Consider the following 21,087-nt stretch of genomic DNA (forward strand, 5'->3'; position numbering starts at 1 on the left):
GAATTCACGATCAGCCTGAAGAGTGATAAACAACAAACTGGGAAAGTTCAGTCAGGGACATTTATCTCAAGGAACTGTCGTTTTTTAGAAAACGTTTACAGTTTTCATGGAGAAGTCTCTGCTGTTTTTGTTGGGAGCTCTCAAATAATCTGTGCAGCAACAAGGATTCTGCTGGGAGTAAATAATCCCCCATAAAACCCAAGAGATACAGTCTTTGGACATAAGATATTAGAAAGACAAACATACCAAAAGCTTCAGCACATAAGGAGCAGGTTGGGGTGGTGGAGGGAGGTGATGTCATGAGGATAGCAGTGAGAAGTGTCAGGCGATGAAGGCCACCGTGCACAACTGCATGATTACGACTGTACATTAAAAGCAGCTGCTGAATAAACCACTGGACGTGAGGCTTGAATGAAGCAGCTGATGCTAATCAGCAATACTCCATGATAAAATAAAAGTCCTGCATTCAAAAATGAGCAAATAAGTAAATGTACACAAGTGTTATCAGCAAAAAGTACTTAAAGTAAAACAAAAAGTGCTAGGCTGCTGTGACTGATTAATTATGATACTGATTACGTTATTAGATTATTAATATTAATTCATCAAAGGCATAAGTGGCTTACTGTTGTAACTTATCCAGGTGCAACTACTTTAAACCATGTTTACACATATATACAGTTTGGTATTTTAGTTTGGCAGTTCCCAACCCAGGGGTCGGGTCCGTCCAAAGGTTCACAAGATTAATGTGGGGAGTTGTAATACTATTAAAGGGGTAGGAAAGAAAAAAAACAGCTCTGTTACACAAATTTGTATTCATTTTTGTTGGGTTTTTTTTTTAAATTCTCTAATCTTGGCTTTTTTTGTGAAATATTGGACAATCTGAGCTCTTTGAGCCTCAAACTGTTATTTAAATGAAACCATCTGGGGGTTTAGAGGGGAAATCTGTCTTTGGTGTGAACAACTAACAACTCATAGACATCTCAAATATGATCAGGGGCTCAAAGATGACAAGTTGTATTGTACCTTAAAAGCCTATTATATGTTTTAAATGTAAAATCATAATTTAAAAAGTAGCCACAGCTGCAACATAGAGTAGTGGAGTATAAAGTAGGATATTTCCCTCTGAAATTTATAAATACTGAGACCACTCTCTACCCACAGTACTGTATGTTCATACACAGTACAAGCAAATTCCACACCTCGTATTTGCTGACAAAACATCCTTATTTTAGCTTTATTCGTGCGTTAGTGATTTCACCCACATTTTTTGCTGCCTTATCATCTGAATGTGGGAGGGAAGTGTAGTGAAGAGAAGGAATCAAAAATGAGAAGTCGCAGCTGTTGACAGCATCTTTAATTAACCGACATTACAAAGTTCCTACCGCTCAGTACATAATACCGTGGCAACTTGAGTCAGCATGCTCGTAGATACTGAGAAACCTTGATTCAGCATAAAAGAACTCACTTTTAACAGTCCATTTGTATCTTCACAGTACTGTACAGGCTCATTGTCCCAATCTGACCAGCTAAACACAATCTTCCAAAAATACAAAAAAAGAGAAATCTTTGAATAATCCATTTGAATTCTGTGAAGAACTGTTACTAAACATGATGTTTAACTGATTAACATAGAGATTCCTTAAACAAATATTCAGTTCTGGCCCTATTCCATCAACCACTGCAGTACAGAGGAGCTTAATACAACGTAGGATATATAACTATTCACTATACATATATACAGTACATACACACTGGTTTCCATCAGTGGTTTATCAGGTGCAGGTATCTACAGTGCCTTTATTTCTGGCGCATATAATACATAGTCATAAAATTGTAGTGCAAGCTAACTCCACATCACATATTTGATGACAAACATGCTTTAGTTCATTTCTGTTTTTTGTGTGCTGCGATTATTTTTTTGTGTGCTGCTCTTTGCTCACTTCATCCAGTGGTTGAAAAACTTTTGAGCAGGTCTGTGTGTATTGATTGTGTATGAAAGAGAAACAGTGTGTGTGTGTGTGTGTGTGTGCGTGCGTGCGTGCGTGCGTGCGTGCGTGCGTGTGTGTGTGTGTGTGTCAGAGATTCAAACAAGGTTTATTGGTGTCAAAGCTAGTGTCCTTGTGTGCTCAGTTCAGTGGATTATTGTAAGCCTCTTCACTCCTTGGTGGTTGTTGAGCCTCGTTGAGGACATGAAAACACACACTGAATAGACAGAAAGTTCACCCAGGAAGCTTTTCTTCTGTCTGTAACAGTCCTTTTAAGCCAGAAGCAGTTGCAAGATACAGCTAGAAGAGCGTGGCGAGAAATAGAAAAAAAACTTGTAGTTCCTGTTTCTTTACAGTACCTACAGTATATTATGTGACAGGATGTCATGTTGAAGTACGGAGTTTGAGTTGTGGATGAAGTGCATGGGTGTGCTGTGCTTGTGTGCGAGTTGCACACGTGGGCTAATGGAGGAAAGAAACTGAGAACATCTTGATTCCTTATATCACATTCTCAAACAGCTGCATTGAGTTCATGATGTTCTCGTCCTGGAAAAAAAAGATAAAAGATAAAAACACATGTCACCAGAAGTCTGAAGTAAACATATTTCAGGTTCATCTAAAAGTTTAGATGTAATACTTGGGTTTTTATCAAGTGGCCAAAGTGACAATGTTGTTTCTTTTGAAACTGAAAAGATTTTAATATGCTTAATATGTGCACAAATACATGCACTAACTGGCATGTGGAACACAAAAAAGGCTTGGATCAGACACATTAAAAAACTTGCACTTTTTTTGCAAGTCTTTTGAGACAAAAGTGATTAATGCAATATCAATAATTATGGATATAAATCTTCCACCACGTCCTGTTGTTTGCTTACTGGTGTCTAGTTGTAACAGTTGGCCTAGATATTTAAATCTTCTTGGTATGGAAGAATAGCACATACATTAAGTGGGTAACGCTTTATTTTTCAATGGTTTAGCTTCCCAATAAATTCTTAGGAAGTCACTATTTTCTAAATTTTTACAAATACAATACTTTTACAAATCAATTGAGAAAATGATCACCAGATTAATCCATAATGAAAATACTAATTAGTCACAGCCTTATAGTTAAAATTAGCCTCATCTCATCCAGCTACAGCAGGAAAATGCTTCTTACACACAACTTACACCAACTTAGAAAGAAGTGTAAAAGTCACTTTTAAGACGAACTCTCAAGTGATTACATGATCGATCACATGTACGCTCAAAGAAGGAATAGCCAAAATAATCAGATATATAGACTGTTCAGAAGTATAGACTGACCCTACATCTACTGTATTGCACATTCTTTTAAAACAATCCTTACAGTTTATTCAGTGGTATGTTATTCTGCAAGACCATCTAAAATTAGGATTTTTTTCATTTCAAGTTCATTTTATTTGTGTGAAATCTTCAAATCTCGGCAAATAATTAACATGAGAAATCAACAACAATTTAATATATTTATAAATGTATAAATATGGATGACATAATAGGAAAGCGACTGAAATAGAAACAAAATTCTGCTGATGTTTGTTTGCACCCCCTGATAAATGCCACAAAAAAAGTGCTGTAACATCTTATCAAATGTTCAAATGCAAATAAGAAGAAAAGTATTTTGTTCTTAATTGTGAGCATCAACTAAAGCGTTATTCATTATCATCATTATTATTATTATTATTGCTATTATTATTATGAAAACAGTGATGTGCTCGGCTCTGTTTCTGTAGGACTACAAGTGAAGGATTTTTAATTTTATCTTTCCACTTAAGACCAAAATTTTAATTTGATAAACACGGGACATGTCTGCCTGATGGTAACGTCAAGTGCAAGTGTCTGTAAGACCCAGAAACAGGTAAATATTCTGTTCTCGGGGGTGGTGTACATACAGCACATCTGTCTTTCGCTATACTGTTGGTGGTTCTGTCTGTAAAGCACCTTGCGTTTGTATTTTAGGCATGCATCTCCTATCCTAAAGAGGTTAACCACTACAGCTAATGACTTTTGTGTTTTTATGCCTTTTCTTACTCTTCTTCCTTCTGTGAGTGTTGGTTTTGCATTGGTTTGTGTGATATAAATTGTGCTGCAGTTTTGGCCATGACGAGTTCAAAAGAGAGATCAGTAAAGCAAGACAAACCTGAAAATTACAAGCACCTGATAGTAAGGGGTAGAAGTATCCCAGCCTTATTACTCTGACAATAATATGAGCCTATGTGTGTCTAGAATGATTGCATGAAATGAAATTTGTGAAACCAGACAGTGATCATGTGAATGAGAGGTGGTGGGAAACAGAGAAGAAGATAACAGGATTAAAGGTGAATTTGATTTAAAATATAAGCATACATGCAACAGGCACATAATAGCATATAATAGGAAGAGGAAGGGCCTGGATATGATTCAGGAGGGAGATGGGAAACATGAAGGTGGATAATCTTAGTCGGTGCCTCAATAATCAGTGATTTTGTTATCTCTGATACTGAACCAGGGTCGGTGACCTGTTGTACACTAATTCTGTTGATGAGTAACTGTGCCTATCTGTTTGTGTGCGGGAGTGGGTGAAAAAGTGTGAGTCACCTTCTGACAGGTCTCAATGAACTCTTCAATGGTCACTACACCATCTCGATTTTTGTCCATTTTCTGTGGGGAAAAAGAAGAAAAAAGAAACAACAGAGAGAAAGGACACGTTAGTGAAAGCATTTTTTGGGTACTTGACTGTACACTTGTGTGTTTTCTATTTGTGTGCATTCAGAACCTGGAAGAACTTGTCCACATGTTCGGAAGGGGCTTCATCTCGCACACAGGGGTAGGTGTATCTCCCCATCATGTCATAGATTGACTTCATAATCGCCAGCATCTCCTGAAGACAAGAGGACAGAAGCAAATTGAAAGAGTTTAAACAACCATTTACTGTTTTTTCACCCACTGTACATTTCGTACATGACACACGGGTGAAGAAACAACCGATGTGGCACCAACTGCTCAGTAGGGCTGGGTTTGGTTTGAAACTTTTTGCTACCGATGCTAAAGTCATACATTTTATATACCTTAGTTTGAGAGCTATGAAGATTTTTGACATAGCTGCCACAAAGGGTGTGCGAGTGTTTTTTTAAGCCATATATTGTCTATGATACTGACTCCTGACATGGCCCACACATACTGTTACCTCTTTGGTGATGTAGCCATCCTTATTAATGTCGTAGAGGTTAAAGGCCCAGTTGAGCTTCTCAGTGACTGAACCTCTGAGCAACACCGACAGGCCGACGACAAAGTCCTCAAAGCGGATTGAACCGTTTCTGTCTATGTCAAATGCGTTGAACAGGAAGTGAGCGTAGGTGGTTGCATCTGTGGACAAAAGGAGTCAGGGTCGTGGATTTAGTATACTGTACTTTGGGAAGGAGGCTTGGACCTTCTGTATGACTCCCCAGCATTCTTAATATTTGCTTTCCCCTTGTCAAAGAATATTGGCCTTCCCCTCTAATTTTTCAACTAAACTCTGACCTTGAGCTTGATATGTTAATGGAACTATTATTTTTACACAGCCTGCTCCAGATTAGGAGTGGAATTAGAAACTTCCAAAATCATGGTTAACATACAAAATGGTGCATCTTCTTTATTCCAGCTGCTGTCTGAATGAACAATTTTTGCTACTGTCACTTAACAGGGCAAAGGGGGCTTCAGCACCATAATATTTTCACCTTATCCATCACTAGAAAAGGTTGTGCTGAAAACGCATTATACATTTTACAAGTTAACTCTATATAATTCATATAACTTCACCACAGTTCTATTATAATGGAGAATAAAGTGAATGTGACTGTTGGCTAGAGAAAAAAAAATGGTTTGCTCTTTAGAGAGATAATATTCAAATCCTACATCTCAGTTAAATTCAATGTACTTTTAGTAAAGAATCTATTTACTTCCTCCACCATTGTCACGATCCAACATATTTTTAACATAACTACTTTGATGAATCTATTCAATCCTGTTTTACAGTAAATCTTGCAAGAAACTTATGAAATAAATTGTAAATCTGGGAATCAGAGACCATCCCAAACATTTCAGACCACCCTCCCTTCAGAAAAAAAAGAAAGAGGAAAAAATACACAACCTTCCACCTTTTCTGAAGTGACCCATCCCCTAATCATTTTCATACAATCTCTAACAAGATAGAACAGGAGAGGAGAGATTGTTTTATCATCTAACCTCCTTGGGGAAAGAACTGAGAATAGATGGACTTGAATGTCTCCTCATCAACCAGCCCACTGGGACACTCCTGCTCAAGAGAGGAAGAAAAAAATTATATATATATTAGAATAATTCAAGTCTATATAAAGCATAATAATAGTGGTAAAGCAATTAAGACCGCCTCAGCAGCTGGCAGCCAGACATACATTCTTGAACCCTCGATAGAGAGACTGAAGCTCCTTCCTGGTGAACTTGGTCTGAGCCTGCAGCTGGTCCAGCCCCTCCGGCTGGTGACGCACCGTTGACAGCTCCAAATCACTGTCGCTGCTGTCTGTGGGAGAAAGAGAGAGAGAGAAAGGGGTGGATAGACAGACAGGAAGAGAGGGAAGAAAGAAAGAGAGAGAAGGGATGTAGAGAGGGAAAGATGAAGAGGAAAAAGAGGAAAAGAGGGAGGATGGGGCAGACATTGAGTGTGTGGATGCAGGTCAACATTCGGGGTGGGGTGGCATCACACATTCAACAGGGAGGCATTTGTTATGGAGGAGGTGAGGAAAATGTGTGAGTTTCAAAGAGAGACTTGGCAAAAAAAACTGCAGAGGAGCAGAGGGCAGGCAAACCAGTAAAAAAGAAGAGGACGTACTTTCTTTATGGCGGAAATGTCACCAAATAAGTTCTGTTCATTCCAAAAAAGCCGCTGCAAAAACTCAAAATTTGAGAAATTCAATCAAAGACACTTTTTTACTCACAGAGCAAATCACAAATGCATAATTAAGGGTCACTGCGTTAGTGGTTACCAGTTCTCACACGCTAAGAGAAAGCACTACATGACTGGGAAAAAGAAAACGTTCAAAAAAGGAGGGAAGTTTTCTCGAAGTTTGGGTTTCTACCATTACCATACTCACCATCTTTAGACAGAGAGAACAAAAGAGGAAGAGGGGTGTTGACACCAAGATGGAGTGAAAGAGAGTAAATGGAGAACAGCGGGAGAGTGATAGTAAGAGGAAGAAAAAACAAAAGAAAACAAAGATAACAAGTCAAGTCAGATCGGACACTGAGAGGATTAGATGATGGCCGCAGAGAGATCCAGAGGAAAAGTTATTCTGATAAAACATCCAGCAGAGCAGTGAATTATAATTACTTGAAACATAAACCAAAACCAACAAAGAGAGCATTGAAGGTGGGAGATGATCCACTTTTATGTAATACTGAGAAGAAGACAGCAGGAGACGACCTCTGACCCTCTTCACCAGATCAATTCTCTCATTGAGAAAATGGGATGTAAAATAATGTCATTTTGTAATGTAAAATCCAAAGTAGGTCTCCTATTTTGCTCTATTCTAAATTATAGCTTGATCTCAAATTAATAGGTGATGACTAAACAATGACTAACCAGTATATAACATGCTGCTTACACCCCCAAGTCGTAATTAAGACAAGGAAACTTAGATTTTTCTGAAAGCTCCAGTGTATCAGACTAGAGCCCGACCAATACAGCGGGCCGATTTCATCGGCCAGTTTAAGCTAATTGCAGATAAATCTGTACTGGCATTTAAAACGGCTGATAAGTAAGAAGTAGTTAAAGTAATGGAAAGCCACTGATAGGTGCTGGAGGTATATTATCACCAATGTCACCATTGTATAGTTTGTCCACCAGTGAGACTCCACTGTTAGCAACAAACTAATCATTGTGAGTTCACTGAATACATCATAGCTCATCTGACCGCTGCAGAACAGAATGGAGTCAGTGTTTGTGGATCTGTGTCTTCACTGTAGGGTGCTCACTTTCACGTGTAACACACGTTACTTGAATGATAATTAACCGTGTCCCCTCACTTCTCCTTCTGCGTAATACAAATGAGCCCGACAGCCTCCCGAGCACTCAACAGCAAAGTAGCCGAGTTGTGTAACGCTTGGCTATGGCCCGGAGAAAAACTTGATTTGTATTTATTTCTGTAAGACAGTTCCTTCGGATAAATGAACAATGGCCCTATCATTTTCTCCTTCGTCAGTAGGTTACAGTGCTGACAGCTGCTATAAAACACATGCTTGCAGTTTATCTGTATCTAAATTAGTTAGCCACTAAGCACACTAATGCCATTGTTTGTCAGTGGAAGACAGCCAATGAGCCGTTAAAGTACACTCATTCTGCCCAAATGACGTACTGGTAAATACAGTATATCCGCAACTTGCACGTCAGTACAGTAACAGTCGGTGCATCGGAAACACGTCTGATTTTCAATGAATGTAATATCACGATAGTTTGCCGAAACATTTCAAAACAAATGGCTAGAACAGCTAATATTAGAGGGATTATTAGATCAGTGGAAAAACATTAGAAATAATGTGTGTACACTGAGACAAGTAATTGACAGTGCGGGCTGATTCCGACACTCCCCATGCCCCCTCAGTACCTATATGTAAGGGATCCTTATGAAAAACCTGTGTTTATGTTACGTGTTTCAGCCTTTAAAATCGTGTATTGGTCGAATGCCAATATCAGACCTGAGTAAACAAATATAGCCACTTCACAACAGCCAAAGACCATCATTCAATGTAATTAAACCCACATTTAATGGATATGGTGTTATATTGTCAATGCATAGTATTTGAATCCACACACGACTCTGTAATCATACAACTGACTTGATGATATGTACGTCTACAAGTTGTTTCTATAGGAATCTTTCCCAAAAAACACAACATAATTTAGTTTATCTGGTATTCAATTGCAGAATGATTTCAAAAGCTGTTTTATAATTAAAAACTAATGTCTTTAACACTAACTGCTCAGAGTGATAGAAAATAAGTCTTATGGTTTAAGTGTACTTCAGATAATGAGTACTTTACAGATTTTGAGGTATAAGTTGGGTGATAGTCTCCATTTTCTATATCTATATGTTATCTATATCTATATGTTCATATCTATAATTTTTGTGCTATGAAAAAGACAAAACCAACTATAAATTGATCCTACTTAGAAATTTTGTCTGATATATCTTATTCCTCCGTGCCACAGAGCTCCCTTGTTGTCTTAAAACTATTTGAAACACATCAATGAGCAATACTGTTGCACTGAAGTGACTGTTTCCCTCATTATAATGAGCGTGGGCACTGTAAATTATTTTGAGTCATTCCCAGATATAATTTCCTGTTGCTTTAAATACTAGTTAAGAGCACCAAATGTGTATTCCTGCCCAGCTGAAAATAGTCCCCAACAAAGGCCCTGTTTACACCATTTGAGTGACATTTGCTAAAAACTACAACCGTCAGCTGTTTTAGGAAAAATTTTTGAATAAGTGAGTAATTTTTTAATATTTGTGACCCATTAGTAAAGAGTCACATCTCTACAAATTTGTTCTCTTGGGGTTAAGCTCTACAGACAGGCTGGGGAAGTCAAGGCAATCATGTCTCCTAGAAGTTATATTTATATATTACTATATTTTTTTCCCTCTTATGTTGTGATGACAGACATAATCACTCAAAATGTTTTTCTAATTAATGGAGCGCTACAGGGGATTTTCTGGGCAGTGACTGGGGTGGATGGTGGGCCAAGAAAGCAAAGGATCCTTTTTTGGTTAAGGTAAGGGAAAGATCGTGGTTTTAGTTGAATGTTGTGAACTTTTTCTGTATTAAACAAGACCTTCAAGTTTCATTAACCTTAACAAATGCTGTGAGTGTATAAACGTAATGATAGAAAAGTTTAAGAATGGTGCCGTCGCCATAAGTGGATACTGTACTGTAAGATTGGATATTTTGGCGGAAAACAAATAGTTGTCAGTGATACATTCATTATTAACAACAATTCCTCATTATGCAAATAGAAAACATAATCAGTTCACAATAATGTTCCTTTCAAAAGCTATTGCAAATTAGTTGGATGTAAACGGAATTTCTAGCGTTCTTATTGGTCAAGTTGTAGTGAAAGAAGGAGTAACACATTGTTGGTTTTGGTCGATTCCTGGGATTTGCTGACAATCACAAATTGTCGAATATTACCAGCCCTATTCTTCAAAGTCAAATTAGTTTTTTCATAATAGCCTTTGAAATGATCTTGCAATTGAAACCCAGATATACAAAATACGACTTAATTATTTATACCCTTTGTACTTGTCTAATCTTTGAAAGCATCTCACAACTACTTCTACTCCTCTCAAGATTTATTACTATCCGGACTTGAATCAAACAACATTAACAAATGTATCTACAAGTGGATTTGGTAAAAAAATTTCTCTCCAGCCTCCCCGCTCCATGTCATCCTCCTCCTCCTCCTCCTCCTCCTCTTCATCGCCCCTCTCCCAGGTTGTCTCACCGGTCTCAGTGATGTCGATCAGGCCCAGCAGGTGCATCAGTTTGAGGAACATGATCACCAGGCAGACGATGCCAACGGTCTGGAGTCCCTCCGTCTCCCACCTCACACTCATCTTCCCCTCTTCTTCTATCTGTCCTTCCAGGGTCCTTTTCTTTCTTTTGATCTTCTACTACATTATTGAACTTTCTGCACACCTTTCTTTCAGTCCTTTCCTTCAGTCCTTTCTTCCCGAAACACCGTCACTCACTCATCACGCATCTTTTTCTGTCAATTTTTTCCTGCAGTTTCTGTTTCTCCTTTTAGCTCTCTCCTTCTACCTTTTTAATTGACTGCCTTTTTTCACTGCACTCTCTCCTGCTGTAATGGATCTTTCAGGATATGCTCCACGACTAAAAGCAGGGTCTGACGGTCTTTTATGAAGGTCAAGTGGATCAGATCGTTGCTGTGAAAATACCTCCAAAGAGAGAGAGAGAGACAGAGAGAGAGAAAAAAATCGCCTCCGAAAATCTGGACCAATACGTTAATCCATGGGAAATCGACGCAAAGGAAGAGCAAGCTCATACGCTGTCACATGACATATAGGGTTTTTGTTGTTTTTTTTGGCAAAAGCAGTTGGTATGGGAATCCCCCAGTGTATATTATTCCTCCAGTTGATGACAAAACTCTCAACAAATACCCAAACGACATCCAACATTTATCCAAGCGCTGATTGAATGACTGAACTCCTCTATATCCTCCCTCCATCTCACATCTTACTTTCTGATAATTAACCTGTGAACTCCTGAATAACCAGAGGAGAGCCACACATTCCTCCTATTTTCATCAAAACAGCTACATAAGAGAGTTTAAATACATCAAGGCACAGAATACTGCAGCTTTGAATGGACTGGACTAGCAAGGATTTTAATTATTTTTGCTAAATGTGACTTATAGAAAACAATTTGCCTTTAAGGAACCAGGGAGGGTGGTGGCAAAGGGCAACAGGTACCCAGAATCTCATTTTCCCAGTCAGCTCTGTGATCCACTTTCTAATTGTTCCCCTGTCTCTCCTGGGGTCTGTAACACAGATTTAATACTGTATTAACTCATAGGAGTCCTGTCACACACTCATACTCATTGAGCAAACGCTCCCCCAGGCCCTGTGACACTTGTTCAAAACTAATTTCAATCTCAAACTGTACCAATAAGAAAGAAAAAAATAAAGAAAAAAAGACAGACAGACAGACAGTTATGATAGATAGATTGATAGATAGATAGATAAATATTTTCATCTTTACTAAAAAAGAGCACTGTCCTTCAGTGGTGGAAAAAGTACCCAATCTTTTACTTAAAGGAGCAATGTGTAAGAATTAGCCAACGGTCGAACTTAAAAAAAATTGGGGGTAGTATATTACCAGAAAGTTGGGGTGTCCAGCCTTATCATAAGAAACAAGGAAATGTACTCTTTGGTCCCCTCATTCCTCCTCCCCTTCAAATGTGCCATAGTCAGACTGGCCATCCACTGGCCACTGGCATACTAAGACAAATCCTGGTTGGCTGCCTCATTGGTGGGCTGGTGGACTGTCAAAAAATCCGTAAAGCTTTTACTGGACCTCCCTCTGAGGAGCTAACGATAGCTTGAATAAATCTAACCTCAGCATAGGGCAGTTGTTGACATGTTGCCAAACCTGCATGGATTGTAAAATACTGCTTTTCCACACAGGTTTACCTTGCAATCTGACTATTTCACTGGTAGTTTTCTTCAGTTACTGTTAAGACTGATGATGACGATTTCACACCCAGTCTGCCCAGACAGAGAGAAGGAAGGGAAGATGTAGGGAAGATGTAGTGGTGGCAGGAGTAGCAGATGACCCACGAGAGGTCGAGGAAGAGGAAGAGCAGCCACAGCAGCAGCATAAACAGCTGAGCTTGAGGAAAGAGAGGAGGAATGTCACTGAGAGAAGATGGCTGCAACACAGGTTTATAGCCCACTCGCAGTTACTACTTCTTTATCCTCTAATGTTGGGCTGAGGGCAGACTGGACACTACAGTGACTCACTTACGCCTGTTGTGGTACAAAGTGGCATCACGAAAAAACACGGGCTGGGTATAGCTGGTTAGCATGCTAACTTCAGTAGACATCACTGCCCCACAATAAATGGACATCTTTGACGTGACGTCAAAACTGCTGTTTCTTAATATTCTGTTGACGATCGTAGTTAATGTTTTAAACCAAAATACTTACATATTGCCCCTTTAAGTAGAAGTAGTAATACCACAGTGTAAAAATACTCTGTTATCTGTCTCAGGTAAAAGTCAAGCATTCAAAATTCTACCTAAGAAAAAGTAGAAAAATATGAGCATTAAAAAAAAAAGAGTCAAAAGTAAAAGTACTCATCATGCAGAATGGCTTATTTCAGAATAATGTACATTATATCATTGGATTATAATGATTGATGCATTAATGTGTATTAATCACTTTAATGTCGCAGCTGGTAAAAGTTGGATAATTTTAGTGATTTACATACTGCTGGGTAGCTTGTGCATTCTCATCCAGGGACAAACAAAGTCTTATCATAATCTAAATAATTCCCTAAGAATTTATCAGTAGATTATACAGTATTTTGCATAATTACTCTGAATCTGGAAAGTAACTAGTAACTAAAGGTATTGAATAAATTTAGTGGAGTATAAAGTAGCACAATACAGAAATACTCAAATAAAGTACCTCAAAATAGTACTTTAGTACTGTACTTGAGTAAATGTCCATCATTGATGTCCTTTCACTGATTTATCTTTGATTGATGTTCAATCTTAGCGTGTTTTAGGAGAATATTAACTCTACATTTTAAATAAAAAATGATACAAAAGCCAGCCAGCAAACATGGAAATAATGGAGGAACAAATGAAACAACTCATTTCTCTCCCATCTCTCTGCACAGTACATTGATGTTACTCACTAAAATATCCTGCATGAGAGTCAAATGTGGAGTAGAAATACCAGATATTGGTATCGGAGAGCCTCAGAATAGGGCTCGTGCATCTCCAAAGATAAAGCTACCTCTGGCATTGATATCATCCCAAAATAGGACTGAGCTGCACTGAAGCCAAAATCAACATCAGAGCAGAGAGCACCAGACTGAAATGACAATCAAAGGCCAACGGGTTCATTTAAGATCAGATCATTTAACTGGACTTTAAACACACACACACATATGTGGGACAAACATGCGCCAGTCTGCACACACACAAGCAGTGTGAAGGTTTGCATTTCTTTTGTAGAGCAACAACAAAGGATCATTTCTTGAGTGCTGATGATATAAATAATGCAACAAATAAACTATCAGACCCTATTGGCCTGCTGATTGATGAAGAACATCTAATGTACTGCTGCTAAACAAGGAATATCTGGGTGCAGAGTATCAAATGGATAATAATTCTCTGCTTGAATAATTATTTGACTGATATAGTTTATCCCCACATACAAAAAATTAAAAAATACTTACATATTGTTTAAATTACATCTAATCCTTCTCCCTGATTGAAAAATACAGAATATATGAATATAATTTTCCATTTGTGTTTTTATTGTGTTTATGTTTTATGTCATTATGCTGCCTCAATGTAAATAAAAAATTTTTTTCTTGTGGGACAACAAAGATTTGAAGTGAAATAAATTGACTGATAGAAAGACAGACAGATAAAAGAAGTGGTGAAACCGAAAAGTGACAACAGTAGTCCATGGTTCCTTTTCAACTAAGAAATGTGGTGTTGCCATATTATTTCATAAAAGTTTAAATGTACTACAGAAACAGCAATAGAAAGAGACAGAGGGTTGTATTGTCACTGTAGAGATAGATTTGTTCGCATGTCATTAATATCATTGGTGCAATGGCTACTGGGGATGTAAACAACTATTTGAACAGAACAAGGCATGTTTCAAGAATTTCATAGACCAAATGACTATTAGTATATTAAAAAGAATCATGGTTTAATAGTTTATGGTGCGACAGAGAATATACATTTTTCTCTTGAAGTCGCACTTTTTTTCTTGAGTATATTATTTTTTTATCTCTAGGAGACTAGTAAAAATATTTTCAAAACACAGTATTGTTAAAAGAAATATGTGCCTGAAAGGCATGAAATACGGAGAGGAGGAGGGAGATGATATGAAACAATGACCACTGGTCAGAACTCAAACCAGAGTTATATGGTTTGAGTTTTTAAAGATCAACTTAACACCAAGCTGAAAAACAGAGATTGAGAAGAAGGTGAGATGTTAAACCACTGGAGGTCAGCAAAAACAACATTTTCAGGGGTTGTTACTGTATTTTACCTAAAAGACACACCCACAAACACACACACACACACGCACACACACACACACACACACACACACACACACGCACACACACACACACAACTGTTATTCACTAAACAGTTGCGTTAGATTTTTCTGTACAGGTTAAGTCTCTACAAAGGTGTTTTAAATCCTTCCCTACAGTGTTACAGTGGATAGTTCTGGAGGAGAATAATAAATCCTTTCATTTCAATTTATTTCATTCTCTCACAAATTATGTGTTAAGATTAGAATCACCTGAAAAACTTGGACTTTGTGTATCATTGTAGATAGAGCCGAAACAATTAGTAGACTAACGAACAGAAAATTAACTGGCAACTATTTTGATAATAGATTAATTTTTTAAGTCATTTTCAAGTAGAAATGTCTAACATTTTATGTTTCCAGCTTCTTAAATGTGAATATTTCCTGCTTTTCCTTCAGTTTTGGACTGTTGGTCAGACAAAAAAAGCAATGTAAAGAAGCAATTTTGGGCTCTAGGAAACTTTGCTGGGCATTTTTAAAACATATTTTGTAGACCAAATGATTTATTTATTAATTGAGAAAATATCTGGCAGATTAGTTCAAAATGTAAATAACTACGAGCTACAGGCCTAATTGTAAAATGACAACTCTTCTTGATGTCATTACACCCTCCAAAATTCTCAGGACATGACCTCAGTGTCCTCAGTGGTAAGTGCAAGTGAATCACTCACAAAATTATATACAGTAGTGAAGAATAACCTCAAAATCCACATGTTAAATGACAAAGTACATTTGCAAAAAGAAAGAGTAATCATAAGTTAAAGTTTACAAACTAGCAAACTGTAGATGGTAGACCAAAAAAAACGTTCAGAGAGAACGGCTGGTAGCATTGCTAGAGAGGCAAATCAAAACCCCCGTGTTACTGAAAAAGACCTTCAGGAGGATTCAGCAGTCTCTGGGGTGGTGGTGCACAGCTCTACTGTGCAGGGAACCCTGCACAAATATGACCTTCATAGAACAGTCATCAGGAAGACATCTTTCCTGCGTCCTCACCACAAAATTCAGCATCAGAAGTTTGCAAAGGAACATCTTAACCATCCTGATGCATTCTGGAAACATGTCCTTTGGACTGATTAAGTTAAAATAGAACTTTTTGGCCACAATGAGCAAAGCTATTTTTATAGAAAAAAAGGGTGCAGAATTTCATGAAAATAACACCTCTCCCAACTGTAAAGCATGGGGGTGGATCGATCATGCTTTGGACTTGTGTTTCACTCATAGAGGAAGATTGGATTCAATAAAATACCAGAAAATTCTAGGAGCAGACATCACAACGTCTGTAAAAAAGCTGAAGTTGAAAAGAGGACGGCTTCTACCACGGGATAAAAATCATAAACACACGTAGAAATCAGCAACGGGGCTACCTCAAGAGGTGACATTTTTATGGTTTTTCTGCAGCCCTCACAGTCCCCCGACCTAAACATCATCGAAAAAACTGTGGAGAGACCTCAGAAGAGCAGTGCATCCAAGACAGTCCAAGAATCTCATATAACTAGAAGCCACCTTCAAGGAAGAATGGGTTAACCCCCCCCCCCAAAAGACCTGAAAGACTCTACAAAAAGCATTGCAAGCTGTGATACTTGCCAAAGGGGGTGTTACTAAGTATTGACGATGCAGGGTGCCTAAACTTTTGTTTCCAGCCCCTTCCTCATCTTTTGTTATTTTGCAACTTAAAATATTTAAAATATTAAAGAAATGTCTCATCTTTACCTTAATGCTTTCTGGAAAAGAGGTCATCTTCTACTCACTTAACTGTTCACGGATACTTAAATTTTGACCAGGGATTGACCACACTTTTTCATGCTACTGTATGTAGTATTATATATGACTGTATTGTTAATATTGAGCAGCATTTTAATGTTGTAGCTGCTCAAGATGGAGCTAGTTTTAACGTATTTATATATAGTTAACGATTCCCGAGCTAGGGATTGGTTCCCTGTAAAGGGTCACAAAGTAAATCTGAGACTCTCTAATCTTTGCTTTTTTACGAATGATTGAATACATTGACCTATCTTGGCCTTGAACAGTTATTTAAATGAAACCATCTGATAAGTTTAGAGTGGAAATGTGTCTTTTATGGAACAGCTAACAATGCATATCTGAAACATGTTTATGACGCGACAGCTATGTATACACCTGACATTTTTGTGACAGTTTACAAGCCCAAAAGATTGGGAACCACTAGTTTGACCCACAGTATATAAATATATTGTACTTTATAAACCGATCATATGTTATTAACGCCAGCTGCTGAATGTAGTGGAGTAAAAAGTACAATATTTCCTTCAGAAATGTAGTGAAGGATAAGTATAAGTAAGTACGACTACCTCAAAATTGTACTTAAGTACAGTACTTGAGTAAATGTATTTAGTTACTATCCACCACTGGCTGCTATTTGGAACCTTTTTTCTACCCAAGGCCAGTCAACAAAGAGCACAACATCTGGGCTTTTGAAATTTCCCAACATGAAGACAGGTGAACATGTAAAGAAAGGCAAAAGACGATTTCAACACACAATATCTGCTCTCAGGTAGTTAAACATGATTAAAAAAAATGAAAAGTTGCTGCAGCAGGTCAGTTAATGACACTGCAGTTGGTAAGTTAGTCCCAGTGGGAGATGATGAAGTAATGAAGTGGCAGAAATGAGGATGAAGATACATGAGGAGAAATTTTTAAGCGACTGAGGGATGGCCAGTGTCCTTCAGGGTCCTGGAGGAGTACTCCAGGTTCCATATTTAGGCGGCCTCAGAGAAAGCCTGTTCGATACTGCATGTATAATTGATGTGAAGTAATGCTAAACCAGGGTGTAGGCCCTGCCACACCAGGAGGAGGGGGAGGAGGAGGGCGGGGGCACTATTGGAAGATCTGAAGATTGGAGAGATTGAGAGGAGTGATAAATAATGAAAGGGCATTACTGGTGTTTTTGTTGAATTTATTACTTACGATGTTGGGCCATATGAGAGGCACTAATGTGCCGACTGGAGCCTTCCTGCTGTAATTGTCTTGGCAAACTGACTGTAGGCCACTCTGACTGGTTGGCCTTCAGCCCAAAACTCTAATCAAAGGGAACTGCATCATGCAAAGAGCAGTGTCTGATGTCTCTTTTACAGTCCCAAATGTACAAAGTCTATTGGCCCATCAATGTTTTATGGTATAACCCTTAGTAGGCAAAATAAAACATCCCATTAACCTTTTTCCATTCTGATGCCTTGCATAGATTTGCTGACAGTCGGGAATTAATATTGTGTTTACAAATATCAAAAAATATATTAAAACTAATTTTATGTATTTTATATCTATCTTATTTTTTTGTTTGTTTGTCTGTATACTTGATTAAATTTTTGCTTGATTACGTAGTAGTCGGAATAAAACTGGGGGCATTGTGATTACATGGACAGCTTCATAAACCACCTTTCCACTATTTATTTATTTTATTCATTTCTTTTTACAGGGACAATATACATTAATCCCAACAAGTCCTCCAACCTGAAAGACCATATAGCTCTTTGTCCCTACCCTCTGATACCAGCCAGTCTCATTGGTCAACATCTGTGTCATTGTGTGACAAAAGTAACTGTTGCCCCAGGTCGGCTAAATTATAGTGTGTTATAAACCATTTATTAAACGTTTATACAGTGCTTAAATGACCCCCTGCATCAGTGAGTCATCATAAGTAAATGCAGTACATAACCGTAGCACCAACTGTTAGCCAGTAGCAGGTAACTGTTAGCCAGTAGAGGGGCCTCAGGTGGGCCCTTACCTTCAAAAGTGGACATGGGCTCCAGGATGCCAAACTGCTTGAGAACTGCCATGAAAAGGATGATGACCACTCCGATGGCAAACAGCTCCATGCCCTGAATTCCCATGACTCCAGGACAGGGGGAGCCCACTCAGGACACAAAGCCTGCACTGGAAGGCTTGGTCTCAGGGAGAGAGGAAAGGAAGCTCGGGCCGGCCTGAGTAATGCTGGGCCAGGCTAGTCAACAACAAGTGTTTTTCAACAGAGAGGAATAAGGGATGTGACAGAAATCAGTCTGGGGGGTGGGTGATAGCATGGGTTTGTTTCCAGGCCCGGGACACAGCTTGAGAGCCAGGCCAGCGAGCTGGATGGACGCTGCTCTAATGTCAACACTGATGCTGAAATGGAAAATATGTTGAAGTCGACATATATGGAAAACCTTCCTCTCTGGAACCATGAGGGAAAACGGTGGTTGTGTCATGAGCCATTTATTACAGTGCATTAAAGGAGATGTTTAGAGTCACTTTCTAGACTTTCCTCTTGCAAGCACTTGGAGGATCTTGGGCTGGCAAAGACAGAAGATATTGCTCATCCTCTTAATCCAAACAGATATTATCAGTCCCTACGTCATAGTTTACACCCATAAGTCACATCTTGGTTTTAGATGAAGTTGTTGTTTGAGAAAAGCAAAGTATTCGGTACAGCCTGGGAGTCCATTTTCACAATTTTGCTCCCATTAGTTGGTAGAAAGTCCAGGTGAATGCAACCAACTTATGAAATACAGGTCATCAGAGAACAGAACCTCATCTTCCATGCCATTAAATGGCAAAGTAACACTGGCAATTATAAATAAATTACCCCATTATGTGCGCCAACCACGCGAGCAATTTCTGAAACCTCAGCTCTAGAACATACTGTAAATACTCTTTATCTGCAAGCTGAAGACAATCTGACTATCTGGTCTCAGCTGCATCTGCAGGAGGTGATATTCATATCAACAATATTCAGGATGAGATAATCTTCTAAAACAGTAAAACAGACCTGCCAGGCAAGATACAAAAAAGCTGAATTTCGTGCAAAGTGGAAACTCGGTAGAACAAGGCTGTACTGTCCAAATAATCCAAAAAAGTAAACAAAAACAAAAAACAAAAAAAAGATCAGGCATTTACTTATGGGACTTGTGATGTTTTAAATCAGCCCCTTTTCTGCCTTCTCCTGCTATATTTCTATCACAACTGTTGGTAATCCTTTGGGCCACCAAACACCCTTCAGGACAGACTTATAAACAGTTAAATTTGGGTTCAGCGTTCTTGTCCTGCCTGATTCAGTCCACTTCACTGTTTGTCCAAATCCAGGTCCAGATATGGAAGAGTATGGCCCTGCAGAGAAGGCACTTAGAGCGGCAGCAGCAGCAGCAGCGTCCAGGGAGGGAAATCCTGAGAAACTGAGTGGAAGTGTGGGGAACGAAACCTCCTCCCCCGGTGTCTACCTCCTCCGCACATACTTTTCCATCACTCCCCGCTCTCTCCAGTTTTCTGAATATATCTGTTGCTGATTCTACTTGCAAGTCCCCCCCCCAGTCAGTCAGCATTTGCTCCAGCTGAGGTTTAAAACTGAAGTGCCCTGTCCACCTTAAACCTTCCACCCCTCTTGTCCTTCTTGTGGTCTCTCCTTCCGCCACTGCACTCCTCCTTTTTCTTCATTTGTCCATCCGATTTGCTTTTGCCACCTCCTCTTCCTCCGCCCTCCCCCTCCTCTGTCATTCCTTAACTTTGGCCAACCGCAGACTATCTCTCCCCCTCTACTCGGCTTCCTCTTTCCTCTACAAACTGTCCCTTCTTTCTCCATCACATCCACCTCTTCATGTTTTTGTCTTCTCCTAGATCCAGCAGTGGGTTTAGTAATTTTTGAATGGGGGGGACTAAAGCACAGGTTTAAAAAAGGGGGACCCATTTGTACAATGAGTCAAAATGTGTTACGACTCAAATTTAAAGCCCTGGTTATTGGCAATGATTGATAGTAACAGTAATAGTAATAGTAATGTAATGAATGCAAAATTAACACCTTTAAATGTTCTAATATGAAATAATATCATTAAATAACTGCTATTTGTAACTCCAAATATCCTAAAGCCATGAACAGATCATGAGACAATGGGCCCCTAGATACAGACATGTAAAAGGCACCCACACGGACTACATAGGAACAAGACAACGAGACCGAAACAGACAGTGAACTGAAACAGTTTTGTGTCTCATAGTAGTTGTTTTGTGTCTTTTTGTGGTGATCTCTTGGTGGTCATTTTGCATCTTTTTTATTTTAGTTGTTTTGTGTCTCTTTGTGGTCATTTTGTGTCTCTTTTTAGATGTTTTGTGTGCCATTTTAATCAGTCTCCGTCTCAGCTTGCGTCTAATTTTGTGTATCCTTTAGCTTCTCATTTTGTGTCACTTTGTGCTCCTTTCTTCACAGCCATATGATTTACTGT

At 38.7% G+C, this 21,087-nt stretch overlaps 1 protein-coding gene across 3 annotated transcripts; it reads right to left on the minus strand.

The window, feature by feature from the left end:
- Positions 1-1,361: 1,361 nt before the first annotated feature.
- On the minus strand, positions 1,362-20,245 carry kcnip3a (Kv channel interacting protein 3a, calsenilin). Of its 3 annotated transcripts, XM_040156363.1 has the most exons (8): positions 18,624-20,245; positions 16,906-16,908; positions 6,398-6,522; positions 6,210-6,279; positions 5,170-5,348; positions 4,759-4,863; positions 4,581-4,643; positions 1,362-2,531 (listed from the first exon to the last, which is right to left on the minus strand). In XM_040156363.1, the coding sequence occupies exons 1-8, from the start codon at positions 18,727-18,729 to the stop codon at positions 2,484-2,486; spliced, it is 699 nt and encodes a 232-aa protein (XP_040012297.1). In that variant the 5' UTR covers positions 18,730-20,245; the 3' UTR covers positions 1,362-2,483. The 3 variants fall into 3 exon arrangements, with proteins under 3 accessions (XP_040012297.1, XP_040012298.1, XP_040012300.1); XM_040156364.1 differs by lacking the exon at positions 16,906-16,908; XM_040156366.1 differs by lacking the exons at positions 16,906-16,908; positions 18,624-20,245 and adding an exon at positions 10,501-10,921.
- Between the last annotated feature and the right edge of the window lie 842 nt (positions 20,246-21,087).

Source organism: Xiphias gladius, chromosome 19 (genome assembly GCF_016859285.1).
Source record: "Xiphias gladius isolate SHS-SW01 ecotype Sanya breed wild chromosome 19, ASM1685928v1, whole genome shotgun sequence".
Taxonomy (NCBI): Eukaryota; Metazoa; Chordata; class Actinopteri; order Istiophoriformes; family Xiphiidae; genus Xiphias; species Xiphias gladius.

Excerpts from the sequence above, each read along its gene's own strand:
- kcnip3a (XM_040156366.1), bottom strand. The coding sequence starts at position 10,612 with ATGAGTGTGAGGTGGGAGACGGAGGGACTCCAGACCGTTGGCATCGTC. Across the intron at positions 6,523-10,500 it reads GATCGACATCACTGAGACCG|ACAGCAGCGACAGTGATTTG; the intron begins GTGAGACAACCT and ends TTTCTCCCACAG. Across the intron at positions 5,349-6,209 it reads TCAGTTCTTTCCCCAAGGAG|ATGCAACCACCTACGCTCAC; the intron begins GTTAGATGATAA and ends TTTTGTCCACAG.